Source organism: Pundamilia nyererei, unplaced genomic scaffold, assembly GCF_000239375.1.
Source record: "Pundamilia nyererei isolate P.nyererei 1_Seehausen unplaced genomic scaffold, PunNye1.0 scaffold00058, whole genome shotgun sequence".
NCBI classification, from domain to species: Eukaryota; Metazoa; Chordata; class Actinopteri; order Cichliformes; family Cichlidae; genus Pundamilia; species Pundamilia nyererei.
In genome coordinates, this window is record NW_005187459.1 from 2,777,279 (window position 1) to 2,793,753 (window position 16,475).

The window sequence follows — 16,475 nt, forward strand, 5'->3', positions numbered from 1 at the left end:
GGCTTCAGTTGAGACTGATGCAACACTTGAACATCAATGGTAACAAAGAGGAAGTGATTCTGTCTAAACACACTACTCTGTAATGAAAACCACAATCTAGTTAAGAGGAACAGTTAACTGATGTCAACAAATATAACGGAACACACAAGATTTTTAAACTTCAGCTGCTGACTGACACGTGTGAGGTAAGCACTGAAATGCACCTTCAGTCCTCCTTTAAAACATGTTTCATGCACAGAGCTTTGATTCCAGATTAAATGTGCGTCGCAGAGTTTGTGACAAGAGCGTGCAACACGCAAAGAGCCAATGGCTGTTAACTGCAAATGGATTTTCACGTGCAATTAACCCATTTAACATCCAGTGTTGAATTGGTTCGTACATTTTTGTAAGTGTAGAACAATAACGGTTTTATTCTGTGAGAACTACCTTTTGATATGAGTGAACATACAAAAATGAAGGAAGTCACTGTACTGTATTGTTTTTCTAGGCTTATGAGTTTGATTTGCATTCATTCAGGATTCAGCAGTCTAATCATCATCAGTAAGGACTCTGTGAGCACAGGCTTCCTTAGCCAGCCATTTAGCCATTTAAGTAACTTAACAGTATATGTAAAATATTACATTTAATGTGGATATGTTTTGCCATATGTATCAAAATACATATTAACAGTACTGTGCATATGGCTGAAATAGTCTACAATAGAGAAGTGCCAAAAACCTCTTCCTTCTCTGAAATGAAGAGTGAAAGATGCTGCAGGAATGAACTGAAAATTAGCATTAAATACGCTGTGACTTTTATTGACAACTGTGAATGTTCCTTGAGGATGATTTCATGGTGTAATGTGACACTATAAGTGTGTGAGACAACTCTACTTGCCCTTTTCCAGTGACTAAGCCACCACCAGAAATGACAGGGACAGTAAGGAAGAGAAGAAATATGGAAAAGAAAGGACTGGGTGAATATCTGAGAAGGATGTTTAATAATAAAAGGGATTGATTCTTATAAAGAAGGTGGATTCAGTATGATCTTCATGTATAATCACATTTGAATATAAGAAATGACTGCTACTGCCTTAAAATAAAGACAAATATGACGAAGCATGGACACAGAGAGTATGGACTTGAGGCATTGTTTGCAGCTTTTTTGGCAACACAAATGACAATTATTCATTGTTGAAGAACATTTCTATTCAGTGCTATTGGTATGTGGTCTAATTCTTCTCAGTTGCCTTGGCGACATGCACATCAGGAGGACAACGCAGCATCTCGCAGCCTTCCAAAGGCAGGCTCTAAATTGTTCAATAAAAGGCAAAAAAAATGTAAAATACCCACACACCTGCCAACAAGGAGGAACTCTCCATAAACCCCGAGCCGCCTCATGGCCATCAGCAGACCTCGGACAGTCATGCCCTCGCAGAAACACACCACCACACGAGCTTTGGGTAGTCGCTCCCGTAATTTCCTCAAAAGGCGGTCGTAATGTTTCTCCCCTGCGTTACTGTAGATCTTGTCCGAGTGAGCAATGCACAAGCCTTCTTGAGAGGCCAGCTCCTTGAAAGCCTCCATGCCACTCTCCCCATAGTTTCCTGCAGGTGACGCAACAAAAGAGACAGTGAAAATAGCGAAATTTTAAATGGCGTCCCATAAAATGTATCTTCAGTGTCTTGGAATCCCATTTCTTAATGATGGGTCCATTTTCAGTCATTGAGAGCTTAAAAGATGAAGCTTTCATCTGTGATTGGAATACAATCCACATCTTGGTGTTTTGCATTACATGCCTTTTTATATGCAATAACACACTGGCATCATTAAATATGAGTAATTGCTTTTAACCACACATCTCTAATTATTGTGCTGATGGACAACAAGTGTTTAAAGCACCCCACCCTTCCCACCCTTCCCACCAGTTGTTCACTGTAACAAGCCCTGACCGAGTTAAAGCTCTGATCCACTGATAATGAGTGTGAGAGTTGGCCGGCTAGTGATTGCAATCAAAGCCAAGAGGGGTGAAGATCGTTGTCCTTGCTTAACAGCATGCTATCCCAATCAAGAGCCCGGCAAAGCTGTTGAGCCTAAATCTTCTATTTTCATGTGAACTACTTTTCTTGACTAATGTGTGAAGAGCTGGATTTCGGATGAAGCCAACGGATCTTTAGCAAGATACCTGGATTGTACAGACAAGTCAATCAGCTGTGCATGCAGGAACACGAACTTGCATTTGATTGTGCTTGTTATCAAAAGGGAATTAAAAGCACCTTTAAATAAAAATGTGTAAACATTGGGCTGTGTGATTGGCTTCACTGCCCCCACCCCCCTCCCTCCCAAACATGGGTGATGGAGAAAAAGTATTCTCTCTGTGCATGGCATGGCTTTACAGAGCGAGGAAGACAGCAGCTGACACAGGCATCACACTAAAGCATTTATTCTGACACAATGTGGCCATGTGTTGGTTTTCCGATAGCCCTTTGATGATATTTTCAATTGCCTCGTTTCATTCTTCCACTGGTAAATGGAAATAATGATATCCAATTATTTTACTCTTTCCATCTCAGCTGTGAGACAGGTGGGCGGTGGTGCATTAGTTGACAGGCCTTTTGACAATGACCACCAAAAACCCACTCGGAGCATTGCAACCAGACGGATGATAATCGGGACAGGTAATTTATGCAATTTCACAGCCCTAGCTGTTGCTACTGGCAACAAGCTGCAATTATAACTTGAATAAGGTGGCAGGGAATAGGAACTCGTGGGCTTAAGACAGTCGTGACCACAGTTTCAGAGATAAATAAAGATAGCTCAAAACAAATTAGTGGATTTACACTGGACTTCTCAAAGGTCGAGTAAGGTCGCCCTATGGCAAAATATATTAAGTCTGAATAGACTAAAAAATAGAATGCCTACAGTTAATTAAGTCTTAAAAGTTTATATTGTGCAAAAGTATATTACTGTAATAATAACTGTACGCAATGAAATTCACCCTCCCCTGACTGTGCTCTCATCACTCTTAAATTATGACTTCAGTCCCACAGGATCCTGCTGTAGGTATATTGAAGGTCAGACAGCTAACGCCACCTAGATGTGCCTCCAGGTACTACACCTCCCTAGCTCCCTATCTTCATCTATCTGAAAGCAACCTGTGTCAAAGCCCATCTGCAACACCTGACTATAATAGGACTTTCCAAAGATGTTTTACACTCCCCATGAGTATGCAGTTCCTCAGGGGGGATCCTGGGTAATGTAGCCTGTCACTCATAATTTGGGCACACAGTCGATGACTGTGTGTTCACCAAGACTTTAATGAAAACCCATGGACATAATTCATGTCATAGTAATTACTTTGTCTTCCCAACCTGTCTCTCCTTTTTACCTCCCGTCTCCACCATAATGCACTGGCAAGACTTCTTGAGACAAAAGTGAGCCCCGCTGTGTGAGACATGATATTCATTTTAATTTATATGCACTGAGAGGAATTTTAAGAACTAACGTCATTTTTCAGTCCAGTCTCACCCTTCACACTTAACAGTTTGAAAATTTCCACAAGAACACCTACAGTTTTAATGTTAATAAAGGGCCTGCTAGATTTCTACTTTTTCAACTTGTAATGATGACTTTAATAACACTGATGAGAAAGTCCAGCTTTGGATCCCAATATTGTAACATCATGCCAATATGAAGAAAAAAGAACATCAGACGACCTGATGTGTAGTCACCTTACACAGTTGCGCATGTTTGTTTGTTTATTTTTTGCAAGTAAGGCACCCATAACTCTGTTTTAGTGTATATAAGATGTTTTGCTGTACATGAGGCCAATACAACCCTCCAAACTAATGAGGGTCTACACTTAATACAGAGATGTGGATGCATTTGCCAAAAAAGCTAGAGACTGACAGGAAGGTGCAACGTGATATTCAAAGAGAAGTAAAATAGTAATCAAATGTCTTAGACCAGCTACCTTGAATTTTAAAAAAACATACACGTGAAGCTATTTTTATATAAATATAAAAATATATGTAGTAGCCCTTCACACTTGGACAATCAAACACCCAGGATTGGCACAACATCTTATATAAAAGCTGGACATGAGTCACTGTCGAGCTCCAAACTCAAACTCTGTGATCAATTACAGCATTGTTGTGGTGCTTCACTATGTTGTCCACTAATAGGCTGCAAGACTAGGGGTGAATTATTCTACTGTTGTGGTGGTGTTAGAGACAAGCAGTAATGGGCTCTCACCCTCAGTGTGCACTGCAGACACATAGGTCCAGTTGTAATGCTTGACAATGTCCAGCATGGCCCGAGCCTGAAGGGTGTCTGAAGGAACGACCCTCAGGAAGTACTTGAACAAAGTCTTGTCACTCAGGTCGATGCTGGTGGCAGAGTAGGCAATCTGGGGGATGTTGAAAAGCTGCAACAGGTTTTGCACCTGAATAGCTACAGAGCTGGATCCAGGTCCGATCACACCAGCGATAGGTTTCTTGGAAGGTGGTGGCTGGTTGGATGGGGTACCGTCAATGCACCATTTGGACCCGTCCTTATCATCCCGGATGGAGATGAGGGAGTCCCGGATGAACTCGATGCTCTGCTCCAGGGCGACAGACGAGTGCCAGCAGGAGTCCCGGATCTCACAGCCAAGACTAATGTTGGGGAGCAGGTTGGGATCGGCGTTAATTCGGTCCAAAGTGTGGAACATGGCCTCGACCCTCTGTATGCCGTACTGCTCGCGCACGTCCCCGCACTTCCGCTCGGCCACCTTCTCAGCAGACGGCTGGTGGTGGACAGAGAAGAGCGCGCCGATGATCACGTCTCCGTCCATGCGAGCCACGGAGCGGGAAACAGCACGTGGGACCACCGACCGCTCATAGATGCTGCTGCTGTGGGAGAGCACGAGAACCCGAAAGAGACACGCGGGGAGACAAAGGAGAGCTAAGAGACCCATCTTTACGCATGCCATGTTGCGCCACATCGCGTGAGCCGTGCCAACTGTGCAGGCATATCATCTGCTGTCTGCCAGTACTTCCACGCTTATCCCATCCATGACCTGCGAGCACGACACCTGGGAGGCATCCACGCACACCTGCTAAGAAACAAGACAAACTGCTGTGACGTGCAAGCTAGGAGAAACGAGGACAGATGTGCCAAACGTTTATGTATAAAGAGTTGACTAAGCACGCATGCTCCTTTACATCAACGCCCTGCTTCACATTCCTACAGCTGGCAGCCCTCCTTATCCCGCTATTATCAACCACCAGACGCGAGATGCCATTGAGCAAGGCATTCAAAACGGACACCCAGCTGGTCTATGGCCAACAGTGGTTCAACAGTACTACTGTCTGGTCCGCCAAGCCTCTACGTCTATTTAACACGTGCGGAGACAGTCCGTTACTTCAAAACCTCTCAGACAATATGGTGTTTTCATTGCAAATGATCGCTTGCTATTTTGTGCGGATGCTGGCTCAGCCATCCACAAGATCAGGCAGGCTGCCGATTTCAGGACCGTGGACAGCGCGCTTTCCAAACACGGTACAAGGACGTCTTTGGGACTACTGGCTGCACTCGTCATCCCCTCACAGACGCATTCTTCACGATTTGACTCATCAATAGAAACTATTATGCGAATCTATGTGAGTTTAATACGAGGAAGCCTACAAGATAGACGATATACATATAAACATATTATTATTATCCGTCGTGCAGCCTAAGGTACCTCTAGGTTTAAATGAATAATAATAATAATAATAATAATAATAATAATAATAATAATAAACAACAAACTAAGCTGTTACCTTTATAATAGGAAGCATGACATGACATGTTCTTATTGTCACCTTTAATCAGTCCATGTTTCCCATTCTGCTACAAACACCATGCACATTCAAACATGTTTTTTTCCTGGTGTGTTAAAACTTACCTGAATCCTTGAGACATGTCGCGTGCCTTCATCCGTCTTCTGTAGCGCGTGGTCTTCGGCGGTATTAGACTTCAGTCTCTCTCTTCCCCCTCTCTCTGTCTTTCTCTCCGTCTCTCTCTCTCTCTCGTATTTCTTGCTTGCTCTCTCGACTCCAAACATGAAAATGAACATCCCCTCTGCAAGTGTCACCCCCTCCCCCTCCCCGTGTCTAAGCCCATAAATCTTGCAATGTTTTATGAGAGATAAGAATACGAGCATATAAGCAAAATCTGTATTTAAACATAACGCACAAAAAAAATTCATATTCTGAGCATTTTGTGACGTCAGGTGAGCAGGGCACTAAAAATCTATTCTGTAGTTGTTCATGTGTGTGTGGATGTTTATGTTGGATACAGGCTTTTGCATATCATTATTTCAATTAACTTGTATTTTGTCACTTGCTTTATTTTGAAAGGGAGAAAGAACATCAGATTAGTCTGAAGTCTGGCGTTACACACCATTTTGAGTCATTTGACAGCTGAAGAGAGTTTTAGGAGTGCAAACAACAAACAGAGAGGAGCCTGCTTCTCATATCTCCACTCACTTGAGTTTACTTGAGGCCTCTGGCTCCAGCACGAAAAATAAGCCCTGGATGTTTTTAGCACGGAGTAGAGTCTCTTGCGCCACCTAGCGTTCGGTTGAAGGAGCTCGATGACTTATCAGTCATTAGGTCAACAAAACCGGCCACGGATCTCAGCTTTTCGACCCTTAAGCAGATTCAAAGAGCTGCCATTAGGACGTAAGATCAATTTTTTATGTATTTTTAAATAATTATTCCCTGTGAGTTATGATTACAGAGAGGAATCTGAGATAATTTCGCTCAAATCTGGCGAAATTGCGAGTGAATTTAGTAACTGTTTCATCTTTACCCATCCATTATGATAAGCAAAGGTTTCCCTCCCAAGAGGCATGTATTCTCAAGTAGTGGGCCCTTGTCGTGACTCACGCCAGGCGGTATGAATCAAAAATAAACTTATACAAAGGCGTCACTACTGCCATTCCTGGTGCCCGGGGCTCCGGGAGCGAGCATCTGATATTGAACCTGAATAGAAGTGACATGTTTAAGAAGCTGGATACTACGGCCAGCTGTGGGCGGGGACTTCAGCCTGAGTGGGTGGACCGCAAGGCTTTGTAGCAACCACTTAAGAGTGATATTATTTAGATTATGCAATATTAGTGAAAACAGATAAGGAAAAAAAACCCTTGAATTTATTTTATAAACTGGGTATTGTATGTTTGATGTCCATTTAGATCAGGGGTGTCATACATAAGGCCAAAATCGGCAAGGCCAAGACAGGACAGCTTTAGAAAATGTGAACTTTTAATTGTATTTTACAGCTTTTCAAATTATATCCTTTCCCTTTAGTTGGATTCATACCACATATATATGTCGCTTCTTACACTGAGTCCAAAAAAAGGACATTTTCTGTGAAAATGAAAACTTTATAGTTTATAATTATAAGACAGTCTGGGGAAAATATTTGCTGGAACCTTTTCTGTAATTTTACACATTTATCATGTTTTTTATGGGTCCGGCCCACTTAAGATTAAAGTCACCTATGATGCAAAATGAATTTGACATTCCTGATTTAGAGTTTGCATTGTTTCCACCTTCTGCTATTAATACAGTGGCTGCTTATGCTTGCAAAAAGAGACATTACAAAAAAAAATAGATAAATCACCCACAAAACACTCTTACCTAGCTATTTTACATCTTCAAAACCTTACTGTCATCAATCAACGTTTTGAAAAGTCTTATGTTACTAGTCCTTATTTTGTTCCGCTTGCAGCAATGTCTGCCCTTCTCATCCAGAGCAGACGATTGATAGCCTCTCTTAAAGACAGAAAATAAGAACTGCTTAATAAGCAACAGTGAAAAGATGATACATAAATATCTGTTTTCTTGTTGAAATATTTTACATTAACCCCCTCGTGAATGTGCACAGATAGACATGGTTTTCAGGTTGGTGGGGGTGGGTGAAGTGAGAATTAAAAATAATCTACAAAGACCAAGAAAGTTTTCACAGTTCTGTAAAAAACTAAGTAGAATAGACTACAACCCTCTATAAAATTAAAATTAAATGGACTCAATTAATCGATCATCAATAAGTGTGAGCACTTTTATAAAAGCCAACGTTTTGGCAGTTTGCTGGTCTAGAGCATTAAGGTGCAAAAACCCATGAGCTACATCTCAGAATCTACAAGCGTCAGTTAGTATGTTTAATGTTAAAGGTCACAATTAGAAAAAGACAGGACAAGTGTCGCTTGTTTGGAAGTGAAAAGAAGATCGCAGTACAGCCTTGGTTTGTCAAGTTGCATCTGAACAACCCACAAGACTTCTGGAATAAAATCCTTTGGACAGAAAAGATCAAAGTGGAGATGTTTGTCTTTAATGCACAGAACCACATTTGGAGAAAATCAGACAAGGCATATCAGCACAAACACCTCAACTCATCCCTTAAGCACGGTGGCAGACTGGCAATGATTTGGGCTTGTTTTGCAGTCAAAGGGCTTGTACACCTTGCAGTCACTGAGTCAACCATAAACTCCTCTAGAGTCAGATGCGAGGCCATCTGTCCAACAACTAGATCTTGCCCTAAACTGGATTATGCAACTGGACAATGATCCCAAATACAGCAGTAAATCTGCAACAGAATAGTTTAAAAAAAACAAAAGAAACAAGATGTTGCAATAACCCAGTCAAAGTCCAGACCTCAACCTGAGTGGACCTGAATGCATTTTGTTTGTTTTATTTAGTTCTTTAAATTAAATGACAGTAAGACTTCGGTTGATATGATGTTGATATGATGTAAAACAGCAATATTCCCACTGCATGGTTTTGTTTCAGCACCTCGTGACAGGTGTATTCAGTTCTGCTCAGCTTTGATGTGTCCGTGAGTCAGCTCCCCCGGGTCCTGTGGTGCTGTTATGTAGGTGGCCTCGACCTCTAAACGTGTCACGTCCTTCTGTTAACAGCAATAAAGTGAGGCACAGTCCATCTTTTTCCACCTGGGAGGAGGCTTAACAAAAACAACGGTGCAACAGTGACCTCTCCTGTTTGTTAGCAATTACTGCATGTTAGTTGAAAAATGTTTGTAAAGCTGCATTCTCTTGGACATATCAGACCCAAAAGTTTATATTACTTCGGTTTTTAAAGAGGAGCAATTTTCAGTTTAGCAGGTTATTCATTTTCTTACTTTTTCGAAAAAGTTAGAATCACCAGCACATGGGAAAATCAGTAATCTTCTTTCTAATGATCGTTTAAGTCATATTTGTAATGTTTTGTGGACTTAAGGCCAGCAAATTTATTTGTAAGCTATTTTTTTGCACACAGACATAATAAAATGAACAAATAAAATAAATATCCGGTACACATTAAGGAGCTTCCGTCATCAGTTCATACACAGTACATTGTAAGGTATCCAGAAATTGCTGAACAGAAGCAAACAAGGAATACAAGTTATTATTGGAAAAAAATCTTTTTTACTAATGGTTTAATCTATATAAAATAATCAGGTTTGTATGATGTAATATGCCAGTTTTGTTAGTTAGACTTGCAGTTTATAATGAATTGAAGCTGAACTTAACTTAATTATTGGACCCTCTTGTCCATCCTTATCCACTGGTGTTGGACAAAAATCCTGTTAATCTTACAGAACCCAACACCATTGGATGGCAGCACGTATAGAATCAGCAGTGGAATGTAACTCAGTACATTCCATCAGGAACTTTACTAAAGTATTGTTTCAGTGTAATTGTATGTTCTTACTTTCTCCTTCTATTTACAATTGTTGTAAATATTGTACTCCAAACAATTTATCTCTCTCTCTCTCTCTCTCTCTCTCTCTCTAATCACATTATTAAACACATCATTAAAGTGATATACACGCATTACTGAAGTAACATTTGTGTGTTCCTATGATATATGTTTGTGCTTCCAAATATATTTTTATAGGTTTTACAAATTTTAATGCTACAATGTCAAAATAACCCATGACATAACAGTACAGGTTTATCCTGTCATAGTTATTATAGATGTCATGATGTATAAATGGAACTAAACAATGACCATAATGTGTCCTTTTTTAAAAAGTTTAGATTAATTGTTCAGTTAAAAACACCAGTTTTTCAGTATTGTTTGCTTTTAACATCGTTGCAAAACTCCATGTCTTCGCCCATGTAGGCAACTCCCGTGATTATTCTCAGCTTTTTTTTTTCTTTTACCCCGTGTAAAACAGATGTGCGCTTTGGTCAATAAAGTTTTGAACACAAAAAAAGAGAAAGGCTGAGAGGATATGTAGCTAGCTACTGGCTATCATTAGCACTTTCTCTATAGCCGTAACTGCAGTTAACAGCTGGGTTTGTTGTAATTTTTTTAAATACTTTTCATCGGACTTTTTGCTGCCAACATTACGATCAGGTAAGAAGTGCCCTGCATGCTAGCCCAGGTTTATACCGCTGTTGTTTTGAACCGTTCAACTTCCGAGCTAGCTAGCTGTTGTTAGCTAACAGTATGAGCCTGCCTGCCATTGTTACAAAAACAAGTTGATTTGATGGTGAAGGAGCTGATGACAACAAACAAGCTTGCAGCACTGGGCTCGTAATATACTACTGTACACGGTAATGAAAGCTTCTCGTCTTTTTTTGCTCTTGTTTTAAGTAAACTTAGCGAGGAACATTAATCTAGCCACGCTGTGTTTTTGTGTTACGTTTGTTGTCAGTGAATGCGCTTTATTTGGGTCAGACATCTGAAAAGAGATGCTGGTTTAAAAAAAAGTAACTAGTATTGTTTTGTTAAAATATTGTGGATGTTAGTCGCGTGTTTGGTTATTTATACATACTGCAAGGTTTAGAAGTGACGGGGTAGCGTTTAACTTTCCAATGGATTTGTTTGCATTCACTCGTTTGCCTGAAGTGGTTACAGAAACAGATGCTCTGAGTAACTTGCCACTGGCATCAGGGGTTTTTTTGTTTTGTTTTGCTTTTAATCTTTTTACACGTGAGATTTAAAAATGGCTGCACCGTAAGTGTCCTTTCTACATGTCCAGCTTCGTTGGATACATTTTAGACGTGTTTTCAACTCTTAAAGATGTCACTAGCTGATCTCTGGCTACAAAATATCTTTATTTAATGTGTTCTGTTCACAACTTCTGTTAAAGTCTTTAATATAATCTAGAATCATTCATTATGAGCCAACACACTTTTGCATTTTATGCCCGTAGGAAGTTAAACTTTAAGTGCACTATCAAATGCTAGTGCAACAGTGGAATTACACTGGCTATGTAGATTCTTAAAGATGAAGATTTATTTTGCTCCTAAATTTGCTTTAATAAAATTTATTTGTTTTGTAAGATTTTTTTGGAGCCTTGCCAGTGAATGACATAATAGATACAGCAATGTGTTTATTATACTCAAAACGAGTATGCTGTTTTTCAGTATAAGTTCATTTGTAACATTTCATAAACAGAACACACTGCCGACTCAAATCATGCACAAAATTAATTAGGGAGATATGTTATTCTCCTGTCCAAAATGTGAAAAAGAAAACGTTTTAGCGTCCTGCACTGACCAGGGAATTTTCCTAATAAGGTACTGTATGAGACAGCATTTTAGGTGTGTCACGTGACTGCAGCTGAGTTTGTTATTCTTTAGCAGAGAGGGCACTGTTTCACAGTTGCCATGCAGGCTTCATTCATGGAAAGAAGAAAACTGCAGAATATTTAGGTTTGCTTTGTAACTACTGATTTTTTTCCCCAGTGCATTCATATGAGGCATGTTATGTTGTATGCAGAGGGGGCAAGTATAATGCGCCGCTCTTTCATGAAATAATTTGTGACAATAAATTAAAACGGTTCGTACACTTCTTTTGAAATATACTGCAATGAACTACAGTAAAAGTCTCTTTTAAATGCAGTTTCTGCTACCTAGAAATATCATTTCTGTTGTATTACCTACTTTTCTTGTTGCACTTTTAACAAGCTTTGATGCTTTGCTTACATGCTATTTGGTTGAAATAAAGATCTTTAGTACTGAGGCATGGCTCTCATGTGTGACATCTACTGGTTTGTTGTAGTTGTAACAACCTTTCAAGACTTGACTAAAACTCTAGGACAGCATAATACTAATTTTATAGTTTCCTTTGTTTTATGTGTGCAAGCAAGGGCTCAGACGGCTACTTTTTTTTATTTTTAATTCTTTTATCTTTAATATTTCTCATTTAGAAAGAACAGCTGTAGTAAATGCAGATATGCAATGTGCAACATACTTCATGTGGTGCCGAGATGGCGTACATGTCAGTTATTGTTGTTAGCAGGTATATTCCCAGTGACCATTGTGAACTGTCTTTTCAAGATGATGCTATTTATTCTAATTGTAAAACGCAAAATATAGCAAAAAATAAAAAAAATCTTGGTTTCGTCATTTACTGTATTGTAATAATATCACACTGCATTCTGTTGCTTTTTGACTCGAGCTCCGATACTGTATTAAAGCAGTCTGCTCCACAGATGTGGAGCAGACTTTGTTGCTAATGTGTCGCCCTACACTTACTGCATTTGATCTTTTGGCAGGACTGTGGACTGTCTTCTTCCAGAGTCACTCCCCATCACTCTGGTCTGAAGATGGAAGAGGACCATGTTCACTGTATTTCCTGTTTTAACCAGAGGTGCACGGTCAAAGCTGAAACAGGAGTTTCTTGCGAGCTTATAACGTGTCCTTTGGTTTGTGGCGCTGTTTTTCACTCCTGCAAAGTGGATGAACATCAACTTATGTGCCCACTGATGAGGATTCCTTGCCTAAACAGTGGATATGGTTGCCCCGCCACCCTGGTGCGCAACCAGATGTATGCTCACCTGGAAGTGTGTCCAGCTGGACTTGTGTGCTGTACTATGGAGTGGAACAGATGGCCTGTTAGCTGCCTGGATTATACTTCCTATGAAAGCCTGAGCCGTGGTGTGGAAGAGGTAGAGCAGCTGGACATGGCACTTGCCCTTCAGGACCAGCGTACACTGCTGGAGTCCCTCAAGGTGATTGCCATGGCACCTACTGCACAAGGAGAGCCACTTGTCAGTGTTAGTAAAGAGAACAGAGCGACACACTCCACTTTACAAACATGTGCTCCTAAGGCCTCCTCATTTATTCAGTCACCTTCCCCGCTGCCAGCCACTCATCAAGCACAGCCACACCCACCAGGCTCAGCAAAGGAGAAAATTTTCAGTGGAATTAATGGCTTGAATGAAGAGCACTTTGGTAAACTGTATGAGGCCACAGTTGAGACTGCAAGAAGCTTAGCTGCTGCTTTAGACTTTGTTAGCAGTGCCAGCTCTGGTGAAACCAGCGCAGAGCGTGTGAACAAAGAAGCTGCTGTACAGAAAAGTAGATTGAGCAACAATGGAGACTTTCAGAATGGACTGGAAGACGAAACACCTGCAGCTTCAGATAGTTTACATAAAAGCGGCATTGAGGAGGAAAGTGTTTGTTCAAGCTGCTTGAGTGGAAATGGGTCTCTAAACGAAACAGACGTAATGATTGTGAATACAGCCAATGGCCCATTTTTAGGGGCACCTGAGGCTTGTCTTGAGACGGCCTGTCCCATTGAGGTTCAAGATAACTTGCATGCTGATGACTCTCAAGAATTACTTGCCCGTCAAATGGCACCTCCACTCCATGTCAGAAAGCCTGTGGCACAGAGGGCTGGTCATATCGTTCTAGAAGATAGAGGGCTCTTTCTTTCAGAAAACCATGGGGTCAAGAGGAACTACCAGACCTTTAGGGGCCCAAGCCAATCTTCATTTTCTAATGGTCAGATGGGTATCACTCCAGGCAGGTCATTGTCTAGGTTCCAACCCGTAATGGAGGACAAGGCAGTGGATACTTCAGAGCTAGAGCAGGATGACGACCCCATGGGTCTAGGAGAGATTGATCTGATCACAGCAGCCCTGCTCTTCTGTTTAGAGGAGTCTAGAGAGTGCAGAAGGATCTCTGATACAGTCTATATTGATGGTTACCATGTTAACTTTGGCACACAGACTTTCACCTTTCCTGCTGCAATCTTAGTAACTAACACCAGAGTGGGTGACATGGCCTCTGCTTCTGCCTGCGACCATGCTGCCCCACAGATCTCCTACCCCAGCCCTTTCCGTACCCTCCGCTTAGGTCTCGTCCTGGAAGCTCTGGAGGTCGAGGCAGTCCCCCATAACCGTTACCTCCCCCCTAACCCCCGCTACCAGCATATGTTCCCCTTTGTCTGTGGTCAGTCATTCCGCCGGGACCAGTTTTCATCCCATTTCACAAATGTCCACGGTGACATTCACGCTGGTCTCAATGGTTGGATGGAGCAACGCTGCCCCCTGGCATATTATGGCTGCACGTTTTCCCAAAGAAGATTTTACCCATCTGTCCAGGGGGCAAAGGTGATTCATGACAGGCACCTCAAATCCTTTGGAGTCCAGCCTTGCCCTAAAGCAAAACTTCCAGGTGACTCCCAGTCAGACCAGTTTAGTGGGCTTCCTATTGAGATACTGTGGCACATAGCTGGATTCCTGGACAGTTTCAGCTTGTGCCAGCTGTCATTGGTATCAAGGACTATGAGGGAAGTGTGTGCCAGCCTCCTTCAGACCAGGGGTGTAGTGGACCTGCAGTGGGAGCGAAGACAAAGCCCTGGTCCTCATGGCACTGTGTCATGGCAGACGAAAAATAAAGTAAGCAGAAATCCAGTGTACTGTACTGTATACTGGTGTTTAACTATTTCTCTAAAGTAGTTATTAAAATTTCTTGTTAGCACCAATGTATATAGCTATCGTACTACCTATATTAAATGCAAAGTAATATATAAAAGGCCAGATTTTAAAGATAATAAATCAAAAACTACTTTTTTTATTTACTAACCCAGGTTTGGCGATTCAGCACTGCCTTCAGCCCGGTGTTATCGTGGGGCTTCACTGATGTCCCCAGCATGTCGAACCACCTTAAGAAGTGCCACTTCAACAATGTGGAGCACAAGACCGAGCCTGTACCCCTTCCCGCCATGTGCACCGCACGGGATGGACACTCACTCCGTCGCGTCCTACGCCATGTTAACATCTGACCAAACACAACCGACCAATCAAAGCTGCATGAGATTCACTGCCGTAATCTGTGAATGCTGCAACTAAAAAAAAAAAAATCTCTTCCTGCATCACACTAGATTAGGAAGAAGCCTTAATGAAAACACTTCACTTGCCAGGTTTGTTGTGTGTGTGTTTGAGGTCCCTGTGGAGAGAGAGAAATAAAACAAACATTTCACTTCGCATGGATATGATCTGAAAATGCGCACTTATTCTGATAAGATGAACTATATTTTCTTGAGTACAGATATGCACAGTGGATTTATATTATTCTATGTGATATGATATCTATATTAACAGGAATTTAAATGTTTTCACACTCTTGCCTTTCAGTAGTAGCCATGGGGAAAAGCAGATTGTTGTTTTTGTTTGTTTGCATAATTTCTGTCTGTCAGAAGGTATGCTAGCACTTTATATAATATTTGCTATTCCCTCTTCAGTGACCCTAAATGATATAGCTCTGATCTCTTTAAGTGTCAGCCAAGTGCAAACTTGTTGTCTGGGTGTGTAGGTTATCCGAATGTGAGTGTAAACAGATGGATAACACAGAAATGCATGTGCTTTAATACAGTTTAATAAAGTCTTTACAATTTTTGTAAAGTTATTTCTTATTTTTGGAGGGTTTGTTTCATTTATTTATTTCTACTACTGTAACTAGGCTAGTATAGTTAAATCACAGTTAAATTATTAATTAAAATTGCATAGCTGTCTTTCTAAAACTAGTATTTCAGAAACTGTTGATCTACTGGTATTTCCTGCAGAACCATCTCTTGAGTTTAAAGAGGATGGTCTTCAAAATATCAATTGAGCATCAGTTCCCTGGACATGTTTGCCATGTGTTCCCTAAACACATGGCAAATTTTGAAACAGATGAACTATAGTATCAGATGACGCCACCGGGTGTTACTCCAGTCAGGTACAAACTGAAAACTGAGGCTACAATTTGCAGAGGCTCACCAAAATTGGACATTATAATATTTGAAAAACGTCTCATGAGTCTCTATTTCTGCTGCAATACATGTCTGTAAACATGAAAGCATGATTCATCCTGACTTGTATCAACAACTCAGACCACTGCTAGTGGTGTGATAGTGTGTGGGACAGTTTCTTGGGACACTTTTGGCCTCTTGGTACGGATTGAGCATTATTTAAATAGTGTACCCATCTTCCGATGGCTGCTTCCGGCAGGATAACGCCAATGTCGCAAAGCCGATTTCATCCCAAACTGGTGCCTTGAACGTGGAAATGAGGTCGTTGTACTCAAATGTCCTTCACAGTCACCAGACCTCAACCCAGTAGAGCACCTTTGGCATGTGGTGGAACAGGAGGTTTCATTCTGGCTGTGCTGCCAATAAATCGGCAGCAGTTTGCAGATTTTTTTGGCCATTATTGCAATCTATGAAAAAACTGCATTTAAAAACTATA

General features: G+C 41.1%; 2 protein-coding genes across 4 annotated transcripts in view; one reads left to right on the forward strand and one right to left on the reverse strand.

The window, feature by feature from the left end:
* Window positions 1–6,027, reverse strand: part of grm1a (glutamate receptor, metabotropic 1a) — a 35,262-nt gene extending 29,235 nt beyond the window's left edge. The window contains exons 1-3 of one of the 2 annotated variants that reach the window (XM_013911226.1): window positions 5,908–6,027; window positions 4,233–5,073; window positions 1,336–1,585 (exon numbers count right to left, since the gene is read on the reverse strand). In XM_013911226.1, the coding sequence (XP_013766680.1) occupies window positions 1,336–1,585; window positions 4,233–4,962 (980 nt within the window). In that variant the 5' untranslated portion in view covers window positions 4,963–5,073; window positions 5,908–6,027. Of the gene's footprint in view, window positions 1–1,335; window positions 1,586–4,232; window positions 5,077–5,907 lie in introns of both variants that reach the window. The other variant, XM_013911225.1, reaches the window with a different exon arrangement.
* A 4,166-nt stretch (window positions 6,028–10,193) lies between these two features.
* On the forward strand, window positions 10,194–15,627 carry LOC102207790 (F-box only protein 30). 2 transcript variants are annotated; one of them, XM_005734466.1, is made up of 3 exons: window positions 10,194–10,366; window positions 12,516–14,645; window positions 14,837–15,627. In XM_005734466.1, exons 2-3 carry the CDS (start codon window positions 12,567–12,569, stop codon window positions 15,029–15,031), a joined length of 2,274 nt encoding a protein of 757 aa, XP_005734523.1. In that variant the 5' UTR covers window positions 10,194–10,366; window positions 12,516–12,566; the 3' UTR covers window positions 15,032–15,627. The 2 variants fall into 2 exon arrangements, with proteins under 2 accessions (XP_005734523.1, XP_005734524.1); XM_005734467.1 differs by lacking the exon at window positions 10,194–10,366 and adding an exon at window positions 10,394–10,566.
* The last annotated feature ends 848 nt before the right edge of the window (window positions 15,628–16,475 follow it).